General features: G+C 55.5%; 2 protein-coding genes across 6 annotated transcripts; both read right to left on the reverse strand.

Moving 5' to 3' along the window:
- On the reverse strand, window positions 1-2,340 carry LOC102100005 (P2Y purinoceptor 1-like). The gene has a single exon (XM_005524904.3). The coding sequence runs from the start codon at window positions 2,158-2,160 to the stop codon at window positions 1,108-1,110; it is 1,053 nt and encodes a 350-aa protein (XP_005524961.1). The 5' UTR covers window positions 2,161-2,340; the 3' UTR covers window positions 1-1,107.
- Window positions 2,341-6,125: 3,785 nt separating this feature from the next.
- CCN5 (cellular communication network factor 5) lies at window positions 6,126-11,674 on the reverse strand. Of its 5 annotated transcripts, none has more exons than XR_015774181.1 (5): window positions 11,541-11,630; window positions 9,019-9,235; window positions 8,152-8,403; window positions 7,541-7,989; window positions 6,126-7,265 (listed from the first exon to the last, which is right to left on the reverse strand). XR_015774181.1 is itself a non-coding variant. In XM_014254110.2 (5 exons), exons 1-5 carry the CDS (start codon window positions 11,598-11,600, stop codon window positions 7,242-7,244), a joined length of 741 nt encoding a protein of 246 aa, XP_014109585.1. In that variant the 5' UTR covers window positions 11,601-11,630; the 3' UTR covers window positions 6,126-7,241. The 5 variants fall into 5 exon arrangements, 3 of the variants coding, with proteins under 3 accessions (XP_014109585.1, XP_087920834.1, XP_087920833.1); XM_014254110.2 differs by having other exon boundaries at window positions 7,802-7,989; XR_015774180.1 differs by having other exon boundaries at window positions 7,541-8,403; window positions 11,541-11,674.
- Between the last annotated feature and the right edge of the window lie 4,071 nt (window positions 11,675-15,745).

Raw genomic sequence — 15,745 nt, forward strand, 5'->3', positions numbered from 1 at the left:
TCCCAGAAAGGGCTGATTTTAACTCACAGTCCACTTCCTTCAGCTGGGCTCCAAAAGCTGCTGTCACTGCAAATCACATTATTGAATTGAAATGTTCGAGCTGTTTGTAGTGGGTAAGACCAAGATCAAAAACCAAAATACTGCCTGGGAGCCTTTGCTCACCCCAAAGCAAGAGACCTGCCACCCCTGGTGATGACAGACAGCTGCCCTCACCATCACATCCTGCCTTCACAAGCCTTCACACCAGTGCTGCTTCTCCTTTTATTTGCACATCTAATTTTTACAAGTCATATCTAATGCCCTTTCAAGGCTGGATGCAAGATGCAAACACCCACCTGAAGATTTGCAAACTCTCCTGGCATTTTCCTGCTGAAAGCAGTTAAGGCTACTGCAGTCATTCACCTTCCAAAATAAAACCCCAACCAACAGCCTCCAAAAACTTTGAAATGCCTATTTGTAAGTTCTGCTATGTGCTCTTCCAAAAGAGAGGGAGTAATGCCAGTAATGTCTTTTTCTTCTGCAAAGGAGGTGGGCAGTAGAGGATCCCACAGATCCTGGAACAGCTCAGTCACCCAGGAACTGGCAGAGCTAAGTAATGTACTTAAAACCTGATTTTTTAATGAATATTTCCATTCCAAAGCTCTTCCCCCCTGCAAAAATTCACCCTCTCAGCTGTTCTGCAATGCAGGACCTCTCCTTAGGTGAAAGAGGGAATCCTCTTTGTACAGTAGAGTAGAGAGGATGCAGTGGAGGGACAAGGTGTCACTCCCTCCCATCCCTCAGTCAGAGGAGCTGGGAAGCAAGGGATGTTCACCAGCTCAGACTGCTCATGACGGGCTGGAGGAAACACTTTGGACTGGAGCTAACGTGATCATCTCTTTCCATCTCCAGGCGTGCTGTAGGCAAAATGGTTGGGTTGAGTGGCTTTGATTTTGAAATCTGGTCCCAGTTTTCTCTGTGATGCTGACAGTCCTGTCTATCCCTTGTGTGCACGGAGCCCGCGATGCTGCTGTCACCATCTCTGCAAAGCTCTGTCAAGGTGGGGGGCTGCCCCCAGGGAGGGGCCAAGCACAAGCTGACGTGGCAGAAGTGGGGGTGTCAGGTCCCTCAGAGCTCATTAGAAGCCTCCCCCTTACAAAGAATGATGTTCCTCTTCTTCTCAGCTGCCTGGCAAGAGGCTGTGCGCCGGAAGGGTGGCCTCAGACACTGTCTGGCGCTTTGGCGGATGGTCCTCACTCGTGACCTCCAGTCTTTGCTGGTAACCACATAGAGCAGGGGGTTGAGGGCACTGTTGAGGCTGGCCAGGCCCCGAGTCACCTGGTAGGAAACGTAGACATCCTTTGAAGCCTGTGTGCAGGACCCTTGCGGTTGCCAGCGAAAAAACAAGTTGAGGTTTCTGAAGATGTGGTAGGGGAGGAAGCAGATGGAAAAGAGAACCATCACGAGAATCACCAGTCCGATGCTTCTCCTCCTGAGGCTGGGGTCCACGCTGTCATTCCTGCAGAGCACGAACACCACGTGGCAGTAGCACCCGATGATGATGAGGAACGGGACGACAAACCCAGTCACGGTGACAACAAAGGTGTAGGGCAGGTAAACGCCCAGGTGCTCGTGTCCTGTGGTGTCGTGGCACTTGGTCCCCGTGTCATCCGTCTTGCTGAAGGCAAGATCAGGGGCTATCTGTGCCAGGACCCACACCCAGACCGTCACGCTGAGCCACGCCGACGAGGCTGCCCCCTGGCACCTGCCCCGTGCCTTCAGCGGGTGCACGATGCCCAGGTAGCGGTGGATGCTGATGCAGGTGAGGAAGCCGATGCTGGCGTACAGGTTGAGGTGGAAGAGGCTGCGGGTGAGGCGGCACCAGGCCTGCCCGAAGAGCCACACTCTGCCTCGCAGGTAGTAGCTGACGAGGAAGGGCAGCGTGCTGACGTAGAGCAGGTCAGCCAGCCCCAGGTTGCCCACCAGCAGGCTGAGGGGCTGGCGGGCACCCTCGCGGGGCCCGGAGCAGAGGTGCCACAGCCCCAGCCCGTTCCCCAGCAGCCCCAGGGGGATCACGGTCAGGTACACGGCGGGCAGGAAGCGCTGGGCGAAGGCGGAATCCACGGGGCAAAGAGCCCGACTGCCATTGCCGGGCCACGCGGAGACAGCATCCACAGCCATCGGGCTGCCACAACCCTGCCCAGGGCGGCCGCTGGTGGCACTGCTCCGTGGAAAGTGGTGGCAGTGCTCGGTGGAAGGCTGTCCCAGTGCTCGGTGGAAGGCTGTCCCAGTGCTCGGTGGCACCGGTGCCCGCAGCAGCACGGTACCCTCCGGCACAGGCTGCGGCTCCTCTCTCCGCTCCTGCTGAGCCCGGCCCGGGACCCGAGGGTGCCGGACTTTCCCCGGGGCACGGAGGATGTGCCGAGAGCAGCCTCAGCGGAGCTTCCGCCGCTCCCTCGGCGCCTCCCCCCAGCCCGCTTGAGGCACTCGGAGCCCGGCGCCAGGGACACGCAGCCCCTCGGCTATTTTGGGTGCTGGGAGTGCCTGGAGGGAGCAGGAGGCAGGGGGGAGGCAGAGGGATTCCTGAGGAGGGGAGCCAAAGCTTTCAGCCTGTTTCTGTTCTGTCCCACTGGCGTTCAGGAGAAACCTCCCAGTTTTCCAGAGCGGGGGCTGGAAGCCCGCAGCCCATGAGCCGCCCTCACTGCCGTTCCCGACAGCATTTTTCCTGGCTCCAACGCTCAGAAATACCGGGAACAGAGGTAAGGAGGAGACCGTCAGTGCTCCGTGGGGCTCTTGCTGCCATCCCCGGTGCCACAGGCAGTGCAGCAGGCAGGGATGTACCAGGCTGGCTGTCCCCAGCCCAGGCAGAGCGAGCCCTGCTCAAGAGCTGCCCCCTCCCTGCTGCTGCTCCTTCTCCTTCTGTCTCCCTCCCCAGGCGCAAAAACCCCGTTCCTCCTTCGAGCGGTCCCGACCCGTGCAGGGAGCACGGGAGATGGGCTGTGCCCTGCCTGTCCTGTCACAGGCACCGAGAGGCAGGAGACACCCAGATACTGTGAAACTGGGGCAAGAACTAAAACCAGAGACCCCAGAGCAGACCCCGAGGAAGGGCAGCCCCCATTCATTGCCGAGCAGCTGCTGCAGCATAAACGGGGCCAGAAATCACTTGGATCTGCAGGTGCGGGAGCTAACAGGGAACAGTCAGAGGGGAGAAGGTTTACCCTGATAAGCCACAGGAAAACGACCTTGGGGAAAGGACTTGAGGTGAAAGGCTAGGCTCTGGAAGGGCCACGGCAGCCTGTTTTCCGGGAATTGAATCCGGGCAGGCAGTGGGAGGAGGCTGGGATCTCAGCAGCCAGTGGGGAGGAGGGAGGGTGAGTCCTGCCCAGCCATCCCGACTGAGCATCCATCCCTCCCTGGGAGCTGCTGAACATCTCCGCTGGACCACGCTCGGGCACGGCAGCTCGGGGACACGGTGGGGACGCCCAAGACGCAGATGGGGTGATGGTTAGCTGCGTGTTGAGAGCACCCGTGTGTTTCTTGACTTCAGACACTGCTTGCTGGATCAGATAAGCGGTGGGAAACATTGTGTGTTATTTCCTGCCTGTGTAATAAAATCTCACCAGTATGGGTGTGCCGCCGAAAAGATGTTTCCATGCGGTGAAGATGCGGCTGTTCTGCGGTTTGCAGAGGCTGTGGTGGGTCTGTGCTCCTGGGGTGACGGTGGCAGGGGGGTTCATGGGGTGCACCCCTCAGGGAAGTGACTCCGTCCTGCCCTGCTCCTGCCCCCTTCACCTCTGTGTGCATCAGCTGCTCCTGCAGCCTGGGCTTGGGGTGGCACCTGCAGAGCAACTCTATGGAGGTGTGGAAGGGCAGCAAGAGGAGAGGAACAGACTGGGAGCAGTTCCCTTTGAGCCATCAACCTTTGGGGAAACTGAGGCAGAGACAGCAGCTGGCTGGGAGAACTTCTGTGGTCATGGGAAGGGTCATGAGCTGCTCTCAGCAAGGAAGGCAAAGCTTTCTCTGTCCCAGCTTGGAGCTGGTGCCTCCTGCCATGGGAGGAGAGGGGCAGGGCAGGGCATGGGGTGTGCTGCCCAGAAATGGCTGGAACCCCATGCTCTCCACATCTCCTGTGCCCTGGACCCCTTGGAGGTGCAGCCACGGAGCTTTTCTCTTGTGCCTGCCTCCTGTGTGGTTTAGGTGCACTTAAGCCATGGTTTCACTCTCAATACATCCCAAACATCCTGCATCAGGACCCTCCCCCCTGGCTCCTGGCTCTGGCAGTGCTGGTGTCAGGATGAGAACACAGGGCCAAGACAGCTCCTGCAAACACATAACCTGAGCCATGTTTTTCCAGGAAAAATACGGAAGCCATTTGATCTACTTGATTTTTTATGTTTTTTTTTCAATTGAGTACTGCATTCCTGTGCTCAGTATTTGAAAATATTTTGCTTTAATAAGGGGCTCACCCAGCCCTCTCTCACCCAACTCTGTGCATTTAAAAACCATCAGTCATGAGGATGACTTAGAAAAGAAATTCTGATGCATGTTGTTTACTCATCCAGTAGGTTCAGTTTTCCTTCAGCTGCTGTGTGTGCTTGCACAGAAATGAGCTGTGATCTGAGGCTCATCACTGGCTCAGGAGTGTGGCTGGCAGATCCCAGGCTGTGTGCAGATGTGGCCTTGTGCCTTGAGTACAGGAGAGAATTTTCTTTTGTGATTTTTAAAAGATAAAGATAAAGATTTTTATCTTTACACGTTACCTGTGGATGGGGTAGAATATTTCTCTGTTGCCCCACACGAGCAGGCAAAGCCAGGACCCTGCGTCAGAGCCTCAAATAACCACGTTTCCAGGGTAGCAGGGCTTTAGAGGGAAATATTGTGAGACTGGCAATCAAATTGCAAGAGTTGATTTCCCTGCATTCATAGGGAATAATAACTCTGATTTAGTTGGAATCATTAATTCATTATTTAGATGCTTAGTGAATCAGGGAGACATTCTGCAGGGAAAAAAAAAAAAGATAATTATAGCAGAGGTGTGTTGAGTCATTTGTTTAAGACGAGAATTGCAGGTTGCTGCCTAAAAAAGTGACCTTCTGATTTTTTACCATCACCCAGAGGTGGCTAGGCAGGATCTGGGAGTGTGTGACAGCCCTGGCAGCTCACCCAGCCTTGGTGGCTGAGTCCCAACATGCTTGAACAAGAACTGCCTTAAAACCAGGATTTGCAGTACCCACAATGTTTTATCCATGTCAGTTGAGGAATGTGGTAGTTTTGAAGTCTACATGAGCTTTAGGTCACCACTTGTTTGGGGTGGCCACCAGAGAACTAAAAAAAGTCGACCAAAGCTGTTTGTTCTGCCATTTGCTGCCTGCTGGAGGTCCACCACATGCCCGTATCAAACAGAATTAATGATTTGTGTTCAGGCTGAGCACAAGATGATTGCAGTAAATAATTCTCTTTGTAGGCAATGTTTTACTGCAAGAGCAGTGAGGGTTTTTTTCTTCCTATTTTTTTTTTTTTTTTTTTTACCCCCAAGAGGTGACTGAACCTCATCCTTGACTTTGATTTTATTTTCAGCTCTTGCTGGGCCTGAGGGAGTGGGCGAGCTGCCTTGGCCCTGCTGCCTTTTCTGCTGCTGGGGGGGCTTTTTCTTGGGCTGGAGAGAGGAGCTCTCACTGCCATTCAGCCTTCTGCTCCTCTGCCCCCAGATCTGCCCTGGTCAGGAGCACAGGCAGCTGGTGATGGTGGCTGCATCGTGCTGGGGAAATCCCAGTCCAGGGGAACCGGAGAAAGCGTGGGCCTGGCAGTAGGAGGGATGAGCTACAGGGGAGTTTGGGCACTGATTTCTGGGAGGCTGAGGAGAGGCTGTGCTGTGCCGTGCCCTGCCCTGCACATCCCAACCCTGGAGACCTGAGCACTGCTATGGCCAGGGCTGGTGCCATCAGCAGAACTTATAGCTGGGTAAGAGTGAAGGGTTCAACCCAGGATATAATAAACTGTAAAAATGTGTTCAGTGCCTTGATTAACTTTTTTTTTTCCTTCTCTTACTCTAAGCAGCTCCACCCTGTGCCAGGACTTTCCTGCACCCACCGAGCTGGCCCTGAGCAGCAGGGCTGGGCTCACCCTACACAGACAAGCTCCACACCTGGATGAGCACATCTTTATTTTTAGTTCCAGAAATACATATCTAAAAAGTCCATTTCTCACCTGGACACATCACCCAAACAGCTGTTCCTTCCTGCTGTGGAACACGCGTTCCCTCTGCACATTTGTGTGAGGCCATTAGAGGGCATTTGGGTTTCATTTTCCCATCACCCAGAAGCACTTTTTACTGGGAGAAAAAAAGCTCTCCTGCACCGACTCCCGCATGGCTGGAGCAGCTCCAGCCCGTCAGGAGACGGCCCCGACTCATCTTTGCGATTTGTTTTCCCTTTTTCCTGCTTTTCCCTTGGCCCCGGCTGGCGGGGAATGTGCTTGGATGGCAGGCGGTATGTCTGGTGCTGCGGAGCGGAGTCTCCGGTGTCTGAGCTCCTCGCTTGCCGAAGCCCTGCCAAACCACCAGCACTTTGGAGAGGAGGAGGCCAGGCAGAGCGGGAAGGCTCGTGTTTATTCTGGAGGGATGAGGGGAAGGTGAATTAGAGCTGCCATCGGGAGGACCCTGCCCATGCCCGGGAAGCGGCTGCTGGCTTGCAGGGTGGGTACCGTGGGCTGGCTGAGCTCCTGCTTGGTCGAGCAGCTCAGCCTGGCGTGGCAGTGACTTGTGGGGTGCAGCCTGATGCCCTGCTCCCTCCCTGGGGGGCCAGGCCAGGAGGGTTCCCTCCAGGGATTTTGGCTTCCAGGTGCTGGAGATGGTCTCTCTTGAAGTCTCTGCAAAGCAGAGCTGTGCGATGTGGTGGAGAAGCAGCATCACCTCTTCAGAAGCTCCGCTGGTCCAAGAAAGGACCAGTTTCTGGTTTCATGGGTGGGTTTATGCTTGGAGTGGGATTTCCCCATTTCCCATTTCATTCAGCCTAAGGAACTCAGAATGCTGCCCAGTAACCCTGCCTGGGGCAGCGGGGTGTACAGAGGAGGCAGGTGATGGGTGACACGGGGATCTTGTTCTTTGTTTCCAGCCTCCTTTGCAGCCAAAGTCCATCATTTCTTCTCTGTTTTCCCAATGGGAACATCCTCCATCTTCACCGTAACCACAGTGCCACGAGTTTATGCCAGACTCTTTGTCGGGATGAGGCGTCGGCTCCAGCGTGAATCCGGGGTGGGCACAGCTACAAACGACCTCCTCTTCCCCTCTGGAAAGGCAGAATGGAGCTCAGCGGGGAGATGGAGAGGGGTGGTGGTGTGTCCCCCACAGCTGGGGAGCAGGGGTACGTGGCAGAGGTGGTGCAAGGGGACAGGAGCGGGCAGAAAGTGCCACCTGCGTGCCAGAAAGGCAGATTGGCCCCGTGTCCACACTGGGGTTGTGCCAGACTAATAAAGGGGTGTCAGAACCACCTCCCGGGTGTGCCCAGGGAGCCAGGCAGGAGCTGCAAATCCGTCTCTGGCCATAGGGGCAGGCCGAGCTCACCTGTGTGGGATCCACAGTGCTCCTGGATTCAGACATCCAGAGCCCCCAAAATTCTGGTCTGCACCTGCCATCGGCTGTTTTCCGTGCACAGTTTCAGGAGATGGCTCATGGGTCCCTGAGACACGGTCAGCTCATGGCTGAGGAGCGCTGATGGGGGGCCCACAGGTAAGCGGGGATCCCGTGGCTCGTGTTGGCCGGCACTTCTCTTTGTCAGCCAGAGGTGTTTCCCGGAGGCAGGAGCCGCACCCAGCCCTCACTCACCGCTGGGAACGCTGCCGGCGGGGCCGGGCAGGGTCTGAGCGAGCAGAGCCGCCTCTGGGTCTCCAGGCGACAGTGGCGGTTCTGGTTGGACACGCGGGTGGCAAAGCCCAGCCCGCAGGTGGCCGAGCAGGGGCTCCACTCCGTGCCCCACTCCTGGCAGGGGTAGCGCAGCAGCGGGGCCCCGGCGGCTGCAAGAAAGGAGATGAGGGGGGAAAGGGTGTCTGGAGGCAGGTGCTGTGCCACAGAAACGTGTGAGGTGTCTCCTGCTGATGTTTCACAGCCCGGCCTGAAGGGGCCATCCCCAGAGACTTGCGTGGGCATCGCCTCCCTGGAGCTGCCCTGCATCTTACCTGCCCTGGCATCCCGGAGGAGGTGCTGGTCCTGGGCTTCACAGATCCACTCCGGGCAGCACTTCCCTGGGATCTCCACCCTCCGGGGGTAGGGGCAGTCCGGGGTGGGCAGCCGGACATCCTCCTGGCAGAGCGGGATGCAGTTGAAGCCCCCGTCCAAGCAATGGCACTGGATTTTGCAGCTGGGCTGGAAAACCTCCCCGTCTCGATAGAGCCGGCCGTTCACCTCGCAGCCCTCCTCATCGTCCTCAACTGCAAACGAGAGGCGGGGAGCCCTTTAGGGACGGGGTGACAGAGATGGGGATGGCAGTGCTGGGGGTAACTGTGGGGCTGAGCAGAGGCACTGGAGTGGGGCACAGAAGCGACTGAGCGGTGGGCAGAGCAGACATGGGTGTGCAGCAGCATGTTCGTCATCCAACCTCCTCCCCTTCCCTGCCTTCGCTCCTCATCTCTCTGTTCTTTCAAAGCAGCAGCTCACAAGCTGTGAGAATCCCTCTGCCCTTTGGCTCTGACCCTGCCTTCAGGCTTTCCAGGCTAGGAAAAGTTTCTCTGAGATTTCTCTGCAGGACTCCCAGGCTCCTTTGGCTGGGTGAATGCAGCATCCCTGGGACCTCCCTGTGCGTTCTCGCTAAAACCACCCTGAATTCTCAGTCAGAAAGCAGCACAAGAGGTGGCAGGAGATGGGGCACAGCCCCACAGCCAAGCTGCATGCAGCATCTTCAGGAAAGCTGCTTTCCTAGCCTTAAGCACCTCCCTGGTGGCGCTGCGAGATGCCTGAAGCCATGTGAGATCATGACTGGGGCTGGGCTGTGTGCTGGGATGGAGTGTGGGGGTACCCCCGGGGAAAATGGGCATCCCTGTGCTCACAGTTGCAGGTGCCTCCTGTCCCTGCAGGTGCTGAGCTGTAGTCACAGACGAGGCCCTGGCTCTGGTCACAGACGTGCAGGAAGTCGCAGGGCTCTCCCAGGCGGCGGGCACAGACCTTGCAGCAGCCACAGCCATCCAGGACCAGGGGGGAGCCGCGGGGGCAGCGCGGTGGCACCCAGGGGCAGTAGCAGGGTCTCCGGCACAGCTGGGCACAAACCTGTGGAAGCAAAGCTGAATCCATACAGGTGGTTTTTGGCTAATAGCTGCTTTGTCACTGGGACAGCCAGGTAACCTTGTCTCAGTCATGGGGGCAGTTTTTGGTGGAGGGAGGTTCTGCAAATCCATGGGAATATCTCAAAGCATCCTGGAAAGCTACTGTCCCCTTGGAAGGGCACCTATGGAAAACCATGGAGAATCAAGGATGCTCAGAGGCTCAGCACTCTGCAAGATGGGGATTTTAATGTGCCACTGCTCTGAACACACAGGAGGAGGATGGAGTTACAAGGTGAACATCCCAGGCAGTGGTGGTTATTTAATGAGCTCAGCAGCCCCAAGCAGCCCAGTGGGAGAGAGGAAGAGAGGGAGGGAAAGCAGCCTACCCCCATTCCTGCCCCCAAGGCAGCAGGCTGTGCCCAGCTGGACAGGTGGCTTGGCAGGGACTGAATTCACGTGGTGAGTGCACAGCACCTCACCCCTAACAGTCTTAAGAGCTCTCATTCACGCCAAGAAACAGGACATTGCATCAGCAGTGGGGGTCTGAAGCCAGGCAGACCTCACTGCACTCCTCACTGGTCCAGCTGCCTCCTCTGCTTGTCCCTGGCTGCAGCATCCTCACCTGGCCTGGCCCACTGGGCAAGGAGCCCAGAGATAGGCATGCTTTCAAGGACTGGGAGCTGTTTTCCCTCCTGGCTAGACTGAGCAGTCACTGGCACATGCATTGCAGTCCTTTGCCTGCTCAGCCCCTTGTGTGCCAGGGAGGTGCCCATGGGAGTTCACCTGGGCAGGTGGATGTTTATACCCTTGGCTCATCCTGCTTGCACAACTACCCTGGCACCAGCAGCTTTTTTGGGCAGCTCTTGAGCTCCCATCATGTCACATGTGACAGAGCTATTGCATAGAGAGCCTGAAGCCATGGGAGCTGGCTCTGCAGTTTGGAAGTGAATCCTTTGCCAGTACTGGGCTGGCAGTGCCTGTGAGCCCCTGGCAGCCCTGCTGCTCAGCACCATGCACGTGCTGCTGGGTGCAGGGCCAGCCTGTGCAACACAGCAAACGAGGAACCAAAACATTCATCCCTGCCCTGGTCCAGGTACTGTGTCTGGGTCTGCCAGGAGAGCCATGGGTTCAGCCAGACCATGCAGGTTTTAGATACCATTTCTCTTTTTCTCTCAGTTTCTCCCAGCGGCATCAGGTCTGACATGATGAGTCAGACAGAGAGGGGAGCCACTGGTGCTCTCTGTTCCCATTTGCAGCAGTTCTGATGCTTTTCATGAGGCTGTAGAAGTGTCAGTGCCAGTAATTGGAGTTAAAATATATCCAAAATGGATTGGGTAATCTGGGTTTTGTTCTAGTTCTGTCAGAGAGCAGCATTATTAATGTGGCAGGGACTGGCTGTGGTGGCCAGGGTTGGGCTGGCAGCACGATGGTCCTTGGTGATTCTCCAGGCACTCCTGAGCACCTGGGACAAGAATCATTGCTCTGTTAAAGCTTACACAGGCAGCCAAGGGCGTTTTTCATCTTTCAGGAGGTTATTATTACATATTGATGTTTTAGATTAGCCAAGCCATAAATCCATTTCCCCTTGCTCTTGTAATTTACTTGTCTTTAGGTGACAATGTGGCTCCTGTCAGAGATCTGAACTTTCTGGGAAAAGAGTCAAATAAGCACGATGTTGCCACGACATCCCTGCTTGGGGATTCAAGCAGCAATTAGAACTTGGAGCTGAGATGCCCCAAATTTTTCAACATTCCTGATCTCTGCACAGGCAAATATTTTCACACAGAGTCCAAGAGAAAAAAAAAAAAAAAATAAAATCCCTACAACCCAAATCCCATCGGAGGTACTGGCTTGGGGAGAGCTGAGTAATGCCAGGGCTGGTGCTCGTGGCTTGGCCCCTGCCTCGGGAGCCTGGGCGGGGATGGAGAAGCCTGGAGGAGCCTGGAGGAGCCTGGAGGAGCCTGGAGGAGCCTGGAGGAGCCTGGAGGAGCCGCTCCTGCCCAGCTGCTGCTCGCTGGCTGGCGGGGACCGAGCGCAGCCCAGCCCGGAGAGCTGCAGGGACGGCGGGCGAGCAGCGCATTGCTGGCATTCCTGTGTGCTCCAGCGGCTGAGCCTTGGGCCCAGGAGTGCCCAGACCCTGCTGCTTCCTCACAAACTCCTCTCCCGAGCAAAGCTCTGCCCCCTGCATCAACACAGCCTGGCTGCCGGCCGGCGAGAGCCAGCGGGCTCCTGGGGACACTCCTGCACCCCACTCTGCCAGAACCGGGTGCTCCACAGCTAAAGCTGCCCCAGGGCCCCATCTCCCTTACCTTGGAGAGAATGCAGAGGAGGGAGAGGAAGAGGAGCTGCTTCTCCAGCTGGAGCCTCATGGTGCTCTCCCCTGTGCCACTTCAGCACATCACCCCCCAGGCAGTTTGGAGGCAGTGGCTGTTCGCAGGTTTTAAAGCCCAGAGAAGGTCCTGCTGGTGTTTATACTCTCCCTGCTCTGATGTCACTCACAGGCTCCAATATAAACATGAGTAGGTTTGGACAAGCCTCAAGATTTTCTTTTTTTTCCTTTATTTTTTTTTTCCAGCCCACATTCCAGCTGCCATTTCCACTCTTCTCAAGGTGAGAAAGTGCTGTCCACCGAGACAAGCAGTGAGGGGAGGGCATGCAGTGCTGTCCCTGGGGAGAGAGGCTGGGGAACCAGGCTGTGGGGTGATCCAGCTCCCTTCTCCTGCCTGCTAGGGAAGCTTCATGCCCCATCCCACTGATCAAGGTCTGCCCAGGCAGAGCTGGCATCTTCCTCCTGGGATGTGAAGGGATTGGCAGGACTGTCCCTGCTGCTGCTGTGGGACAATGCTGTGACCAGGCATCCACCCCTATATTTGATGCTGCACCCGGGGCATGGCAGGCTGTGGAAGAGGGGTGAGTCTCCCACGGGAGCTGGAAATGGATTTGCTGTGGTGGTGCTGCTGCTGCCACATCATCCCCAACCTGAGAGGGACTGTGACCACCTGGGGAGGCTGCTGGGGTGGGGTGGCTGGGTGCACATCATGTTGCATTGTCCTGGGTACCTAATGCAGAGGAGGCTGCAGTCTGACCCTGCTGATTTCAAGCCCTGTAAATGCAAATTCAGCCTCTGAAGTATTATGATCATCCTAATCAATTGTGAGAATTAGAAATCAAAATTTGGGGAAGAAAAGCAGGTGCTCAGCCATTGCCTCCCAATGCTTTCTCAGTCTGCCCTGTGCAAGCTTTTCTCTTGTCCCCTGTGAGTGAGGGTATGAGGCTGGCTCTTAGGAAAGACAAACCTTAGCACCTCAAGACCTACACTAGACAGAGCCACTTCTCCATATTCCCATTTCCCCAGATCTTATCTCAAGATATGAGAAAGGACAATTTGTGAGCCCAGAGCTCAAGGGAGAGGCCCGAGATGCAGGAAGTCCTGCAGCTCTCCCTGGCTCCTCTCCTGCACCCCTGCCCCTTGCCTGCAGGATGCGTTCTGGGACCAGGACTTCTGCTCCTGTGCTGGTCCAAGGGATGGGTCCTGGTGGCTGTGCACAGACTCTCTGTATCATTCAGACGTGATGAGAGCTGCTGCTAATATCAGATGTGTGTTGGCAAACACACAGGAGGTGCTGGCTGCTATAAACAGAACACCAAAACCATGCAACTGAAAGTGATGTCCCATCCTTCCCCCTGGCCTTCCCCTCTGTTTTGCTTTTGTGAAACAGGTTCTCAGTCACCTGAGCAGCAGTTCTGACCTCGGCTCCATGCTTGCCTGGAAGCTGGGGAATGGAGCAGGGTGGGCACAGCCCAGCAGGGAGGAGCACAGACTGATCTCTCACATTACCACCCCAAATCTCCGCTTTGGCTTTGCTTCAGTAGCTGCGGTCAGGCTGCTAATGAGGTCATGGCAGCTTGTGGGAACACCAGACACTTTCCAAAGGCTGCTGTCACTTACACAAGTGCCGGAGCCTCTTCTCTGCAACGCTGGAGCTCCAGCTCCGTTCATCTCCCAGGCCATGCCTGGAGGTGCAGGGATCTGCTCCAGCAGCCCTGCCTGTGGCAGAGGAGGCATGAGGATGGCACATTGCTCTGAACTCACTGGCAGGGGATGGTCAGGAACCTCTGACAGGTGCTCACAAGCCTGAGGATTTGATACCTAAGGCTGGAGACACCTCTCACGTTCCACTTTCTGCTCCGGAGCCGGTGCCCTCCCACTGGCTCAGCCAAACATCCTGGGAGTGGCTTGGGAGAGCCAGATCCAGCCTTGCCACAGGGGGACAGTTCAATTAATTATTCCAGGCCTGTGTTTATTAGGGACTCCTGATTAATGGCCATGAGTTCATTTCCCAGTTAGAAATCAGGTGCCAGTACTGGTAACAAAAATAAAAACCTCTAATTTCCCACAATGAATGACCCTTGGAGCAGCCCTGGTGTGAGGTCTCAGGGGGCAGCAGGGCACCCCTGGGGGAGGCTGAGGCTCAGGGCTGCCCAGGGGAACCAACTGGACATTAAACCCCTGTCACCTGATGTGTCCTGGCTACAAGGTCAGCTCCTTCCTTCACTCTCTCCTCAGCTCTGAACAAGAGGGGACCTTGCTTCCCCCCACACCTGATGTCACTGAGATTCAGATGGAGTGAGGTGGCATCACTGCGATGTTTTGACATCACCAGGAAGCTGTCAGAGCTCAGGCAGTGACAGAGAGCCCAAGTCAAGCCTGAGACAAGTCAACACCTCCAAGTCAAGCAGTCAGATGGGGCCAAACCCAGCATCCCATGCCTGGCAAGCTGCCCACACTTCCTATGGCATTGGCAATCCTCACCAGTACCTTGCTGGGTTTTGGGGGATGCCCAGTGGAGCTGGCTGGAGTGGTACCCACAAAGTCCCCCAGGATCTGCCTTCCCAAAGAGGATTCTCCATGGGCTTTAGCTTCCCTTCTCCCACCTCTCTGGGTCTCACGTGCCTGCCCAGGTGGCTACAGGGGCTGCAGGCAGAGCCTGGCACAGGAATCAGCCCCTGCACCAGTTTGGATGTGCAAAGCTGCAGCAGAACAGCACGTTAGCAGTTCATTTTATAAATCCTCAGTTATAGCCTTTCCCCCCTGGAGCACCTACCCTCTAAGTGTTCTGTACCATACGTGTGATTTCAGAGCTAGTAATTAAGTCCATATGTCTCTCTCCACAGTTTCCATGGTATTATTGTCAGGTTTTTTTGGGGGGTTGCAATTTTTTTTTCATTTTTTTTGTGGTCAGTTGTACAAGAAAATAGTTGATACAGGGATCTGAATGCATCTCCTTTGAGTTAGCCACTGGCAAGCTTTGCTGTTTCTGTAGAAATGAAGGAACTGCCCCAGTGAATTTACATTTTAGAGAGCTGAGTTTTTAATGTGTTTGCTGTTCTAACGTGCCATCATGAATAACACAGAAAAACTCTCATTTGCACACCCTGCTCAGCTGAAATTGCATCCATCTGGGATGGATATTGAGCATATTCTCAATTCATGCCTTTCCTTTGGTGGAGACTCCCTTTCTTTACCGTACATCATGTGCTAAGCACCTTCCCTAGAGCTGGGGGAAGTCAGAGCAGGGTCAGGATGCCCACCTCTGGCAGGGAACAGTGAGGCTATCCTGGGTCCTGGCTGTGAAAATGTGAGTCAACTCCATGGCTTAGTGGGGAGAACTGCTCCTGGGCACTCCTGGCTCAGATCCCCACTGCAGAGGAGCAGGGCTGCCCAAGGAGGGTGGACAGCACTGGTGGAAAGCTGGACATACATCCAGCTTGGAAAAGCCAAGAGCCATGAGCTGAAATGGAGATGCCTCAGTTCTCCTTCAGCTGTTGGATACTTTGGGGTGGCTGCTGGATGTTTTTCATGAGACTTCTGGAAAACACCATGGCTTTGGGAAATTTTGAAATATCTCTGCTTTTGGCAGGATGGGAGAATTGTTTCCTACCCAGAATGAATCTGGCTCCAGTTTCAAACAGCAAAAGCCGAGAGAGGTGGTGATGGCTATTTCCACCCCTGTCTGGGCATTTTTATTCCCTCTGGCTCTCACACCTTAACTGGACAGCAGAGCCAGGCTGAGAGGACCAGACACCCCGAGGGACAAGGGATGGGCCAGCCAGTCTTTTACCTTGAGGTCACTGCTTCCCCCCCAGAGCCGGGATGCAGGGACTGAAAGAATTTACCATCTGGTGCCTGGCCAAGTGACTTGTGAGAAAAGAATTCAGGGCTGCCGTCCAGTTTCTGATGGTCAGGCAACTGCATCAGGAGCTTTGGCTACATCTGGGACCAGCTGACCCCACCAAGCTCCCAGCCACGGTGGCGAGGCCAGCAAGGCACCGGCTGAAGGAGAGACAGGAACGATGCCTGGTGGTGGGGCACACTTGATCCTTCACCATTCCCAGACATTTTTAGGTAGGTTTTACTAGAAAGAAGCAGTGATAAATGGGGCTTGGGGCTGGTTCTGCTCTCAAAGTCTGACATTGCCAAGAGAAAGGAGCTGAGTGATTACATGAGGAGCAA

This window comes from Pseudopodoces humilis, chromosome 19 (assembly GCF_049639895.1).
Source record: "Pseudopodoces humilis isolate 2021_Gansu_Grassland_sample_001 chromosome 19, ASM4963989v1, whole genome shotgun sequence".
Taxonomy (NCBI): domain Eukaryota; kingdom Metazoa; phylum Chordata; class Aves; order Passeriformes; family Paridae; genus Pseudopodoces; species Pseudopodoces humilis.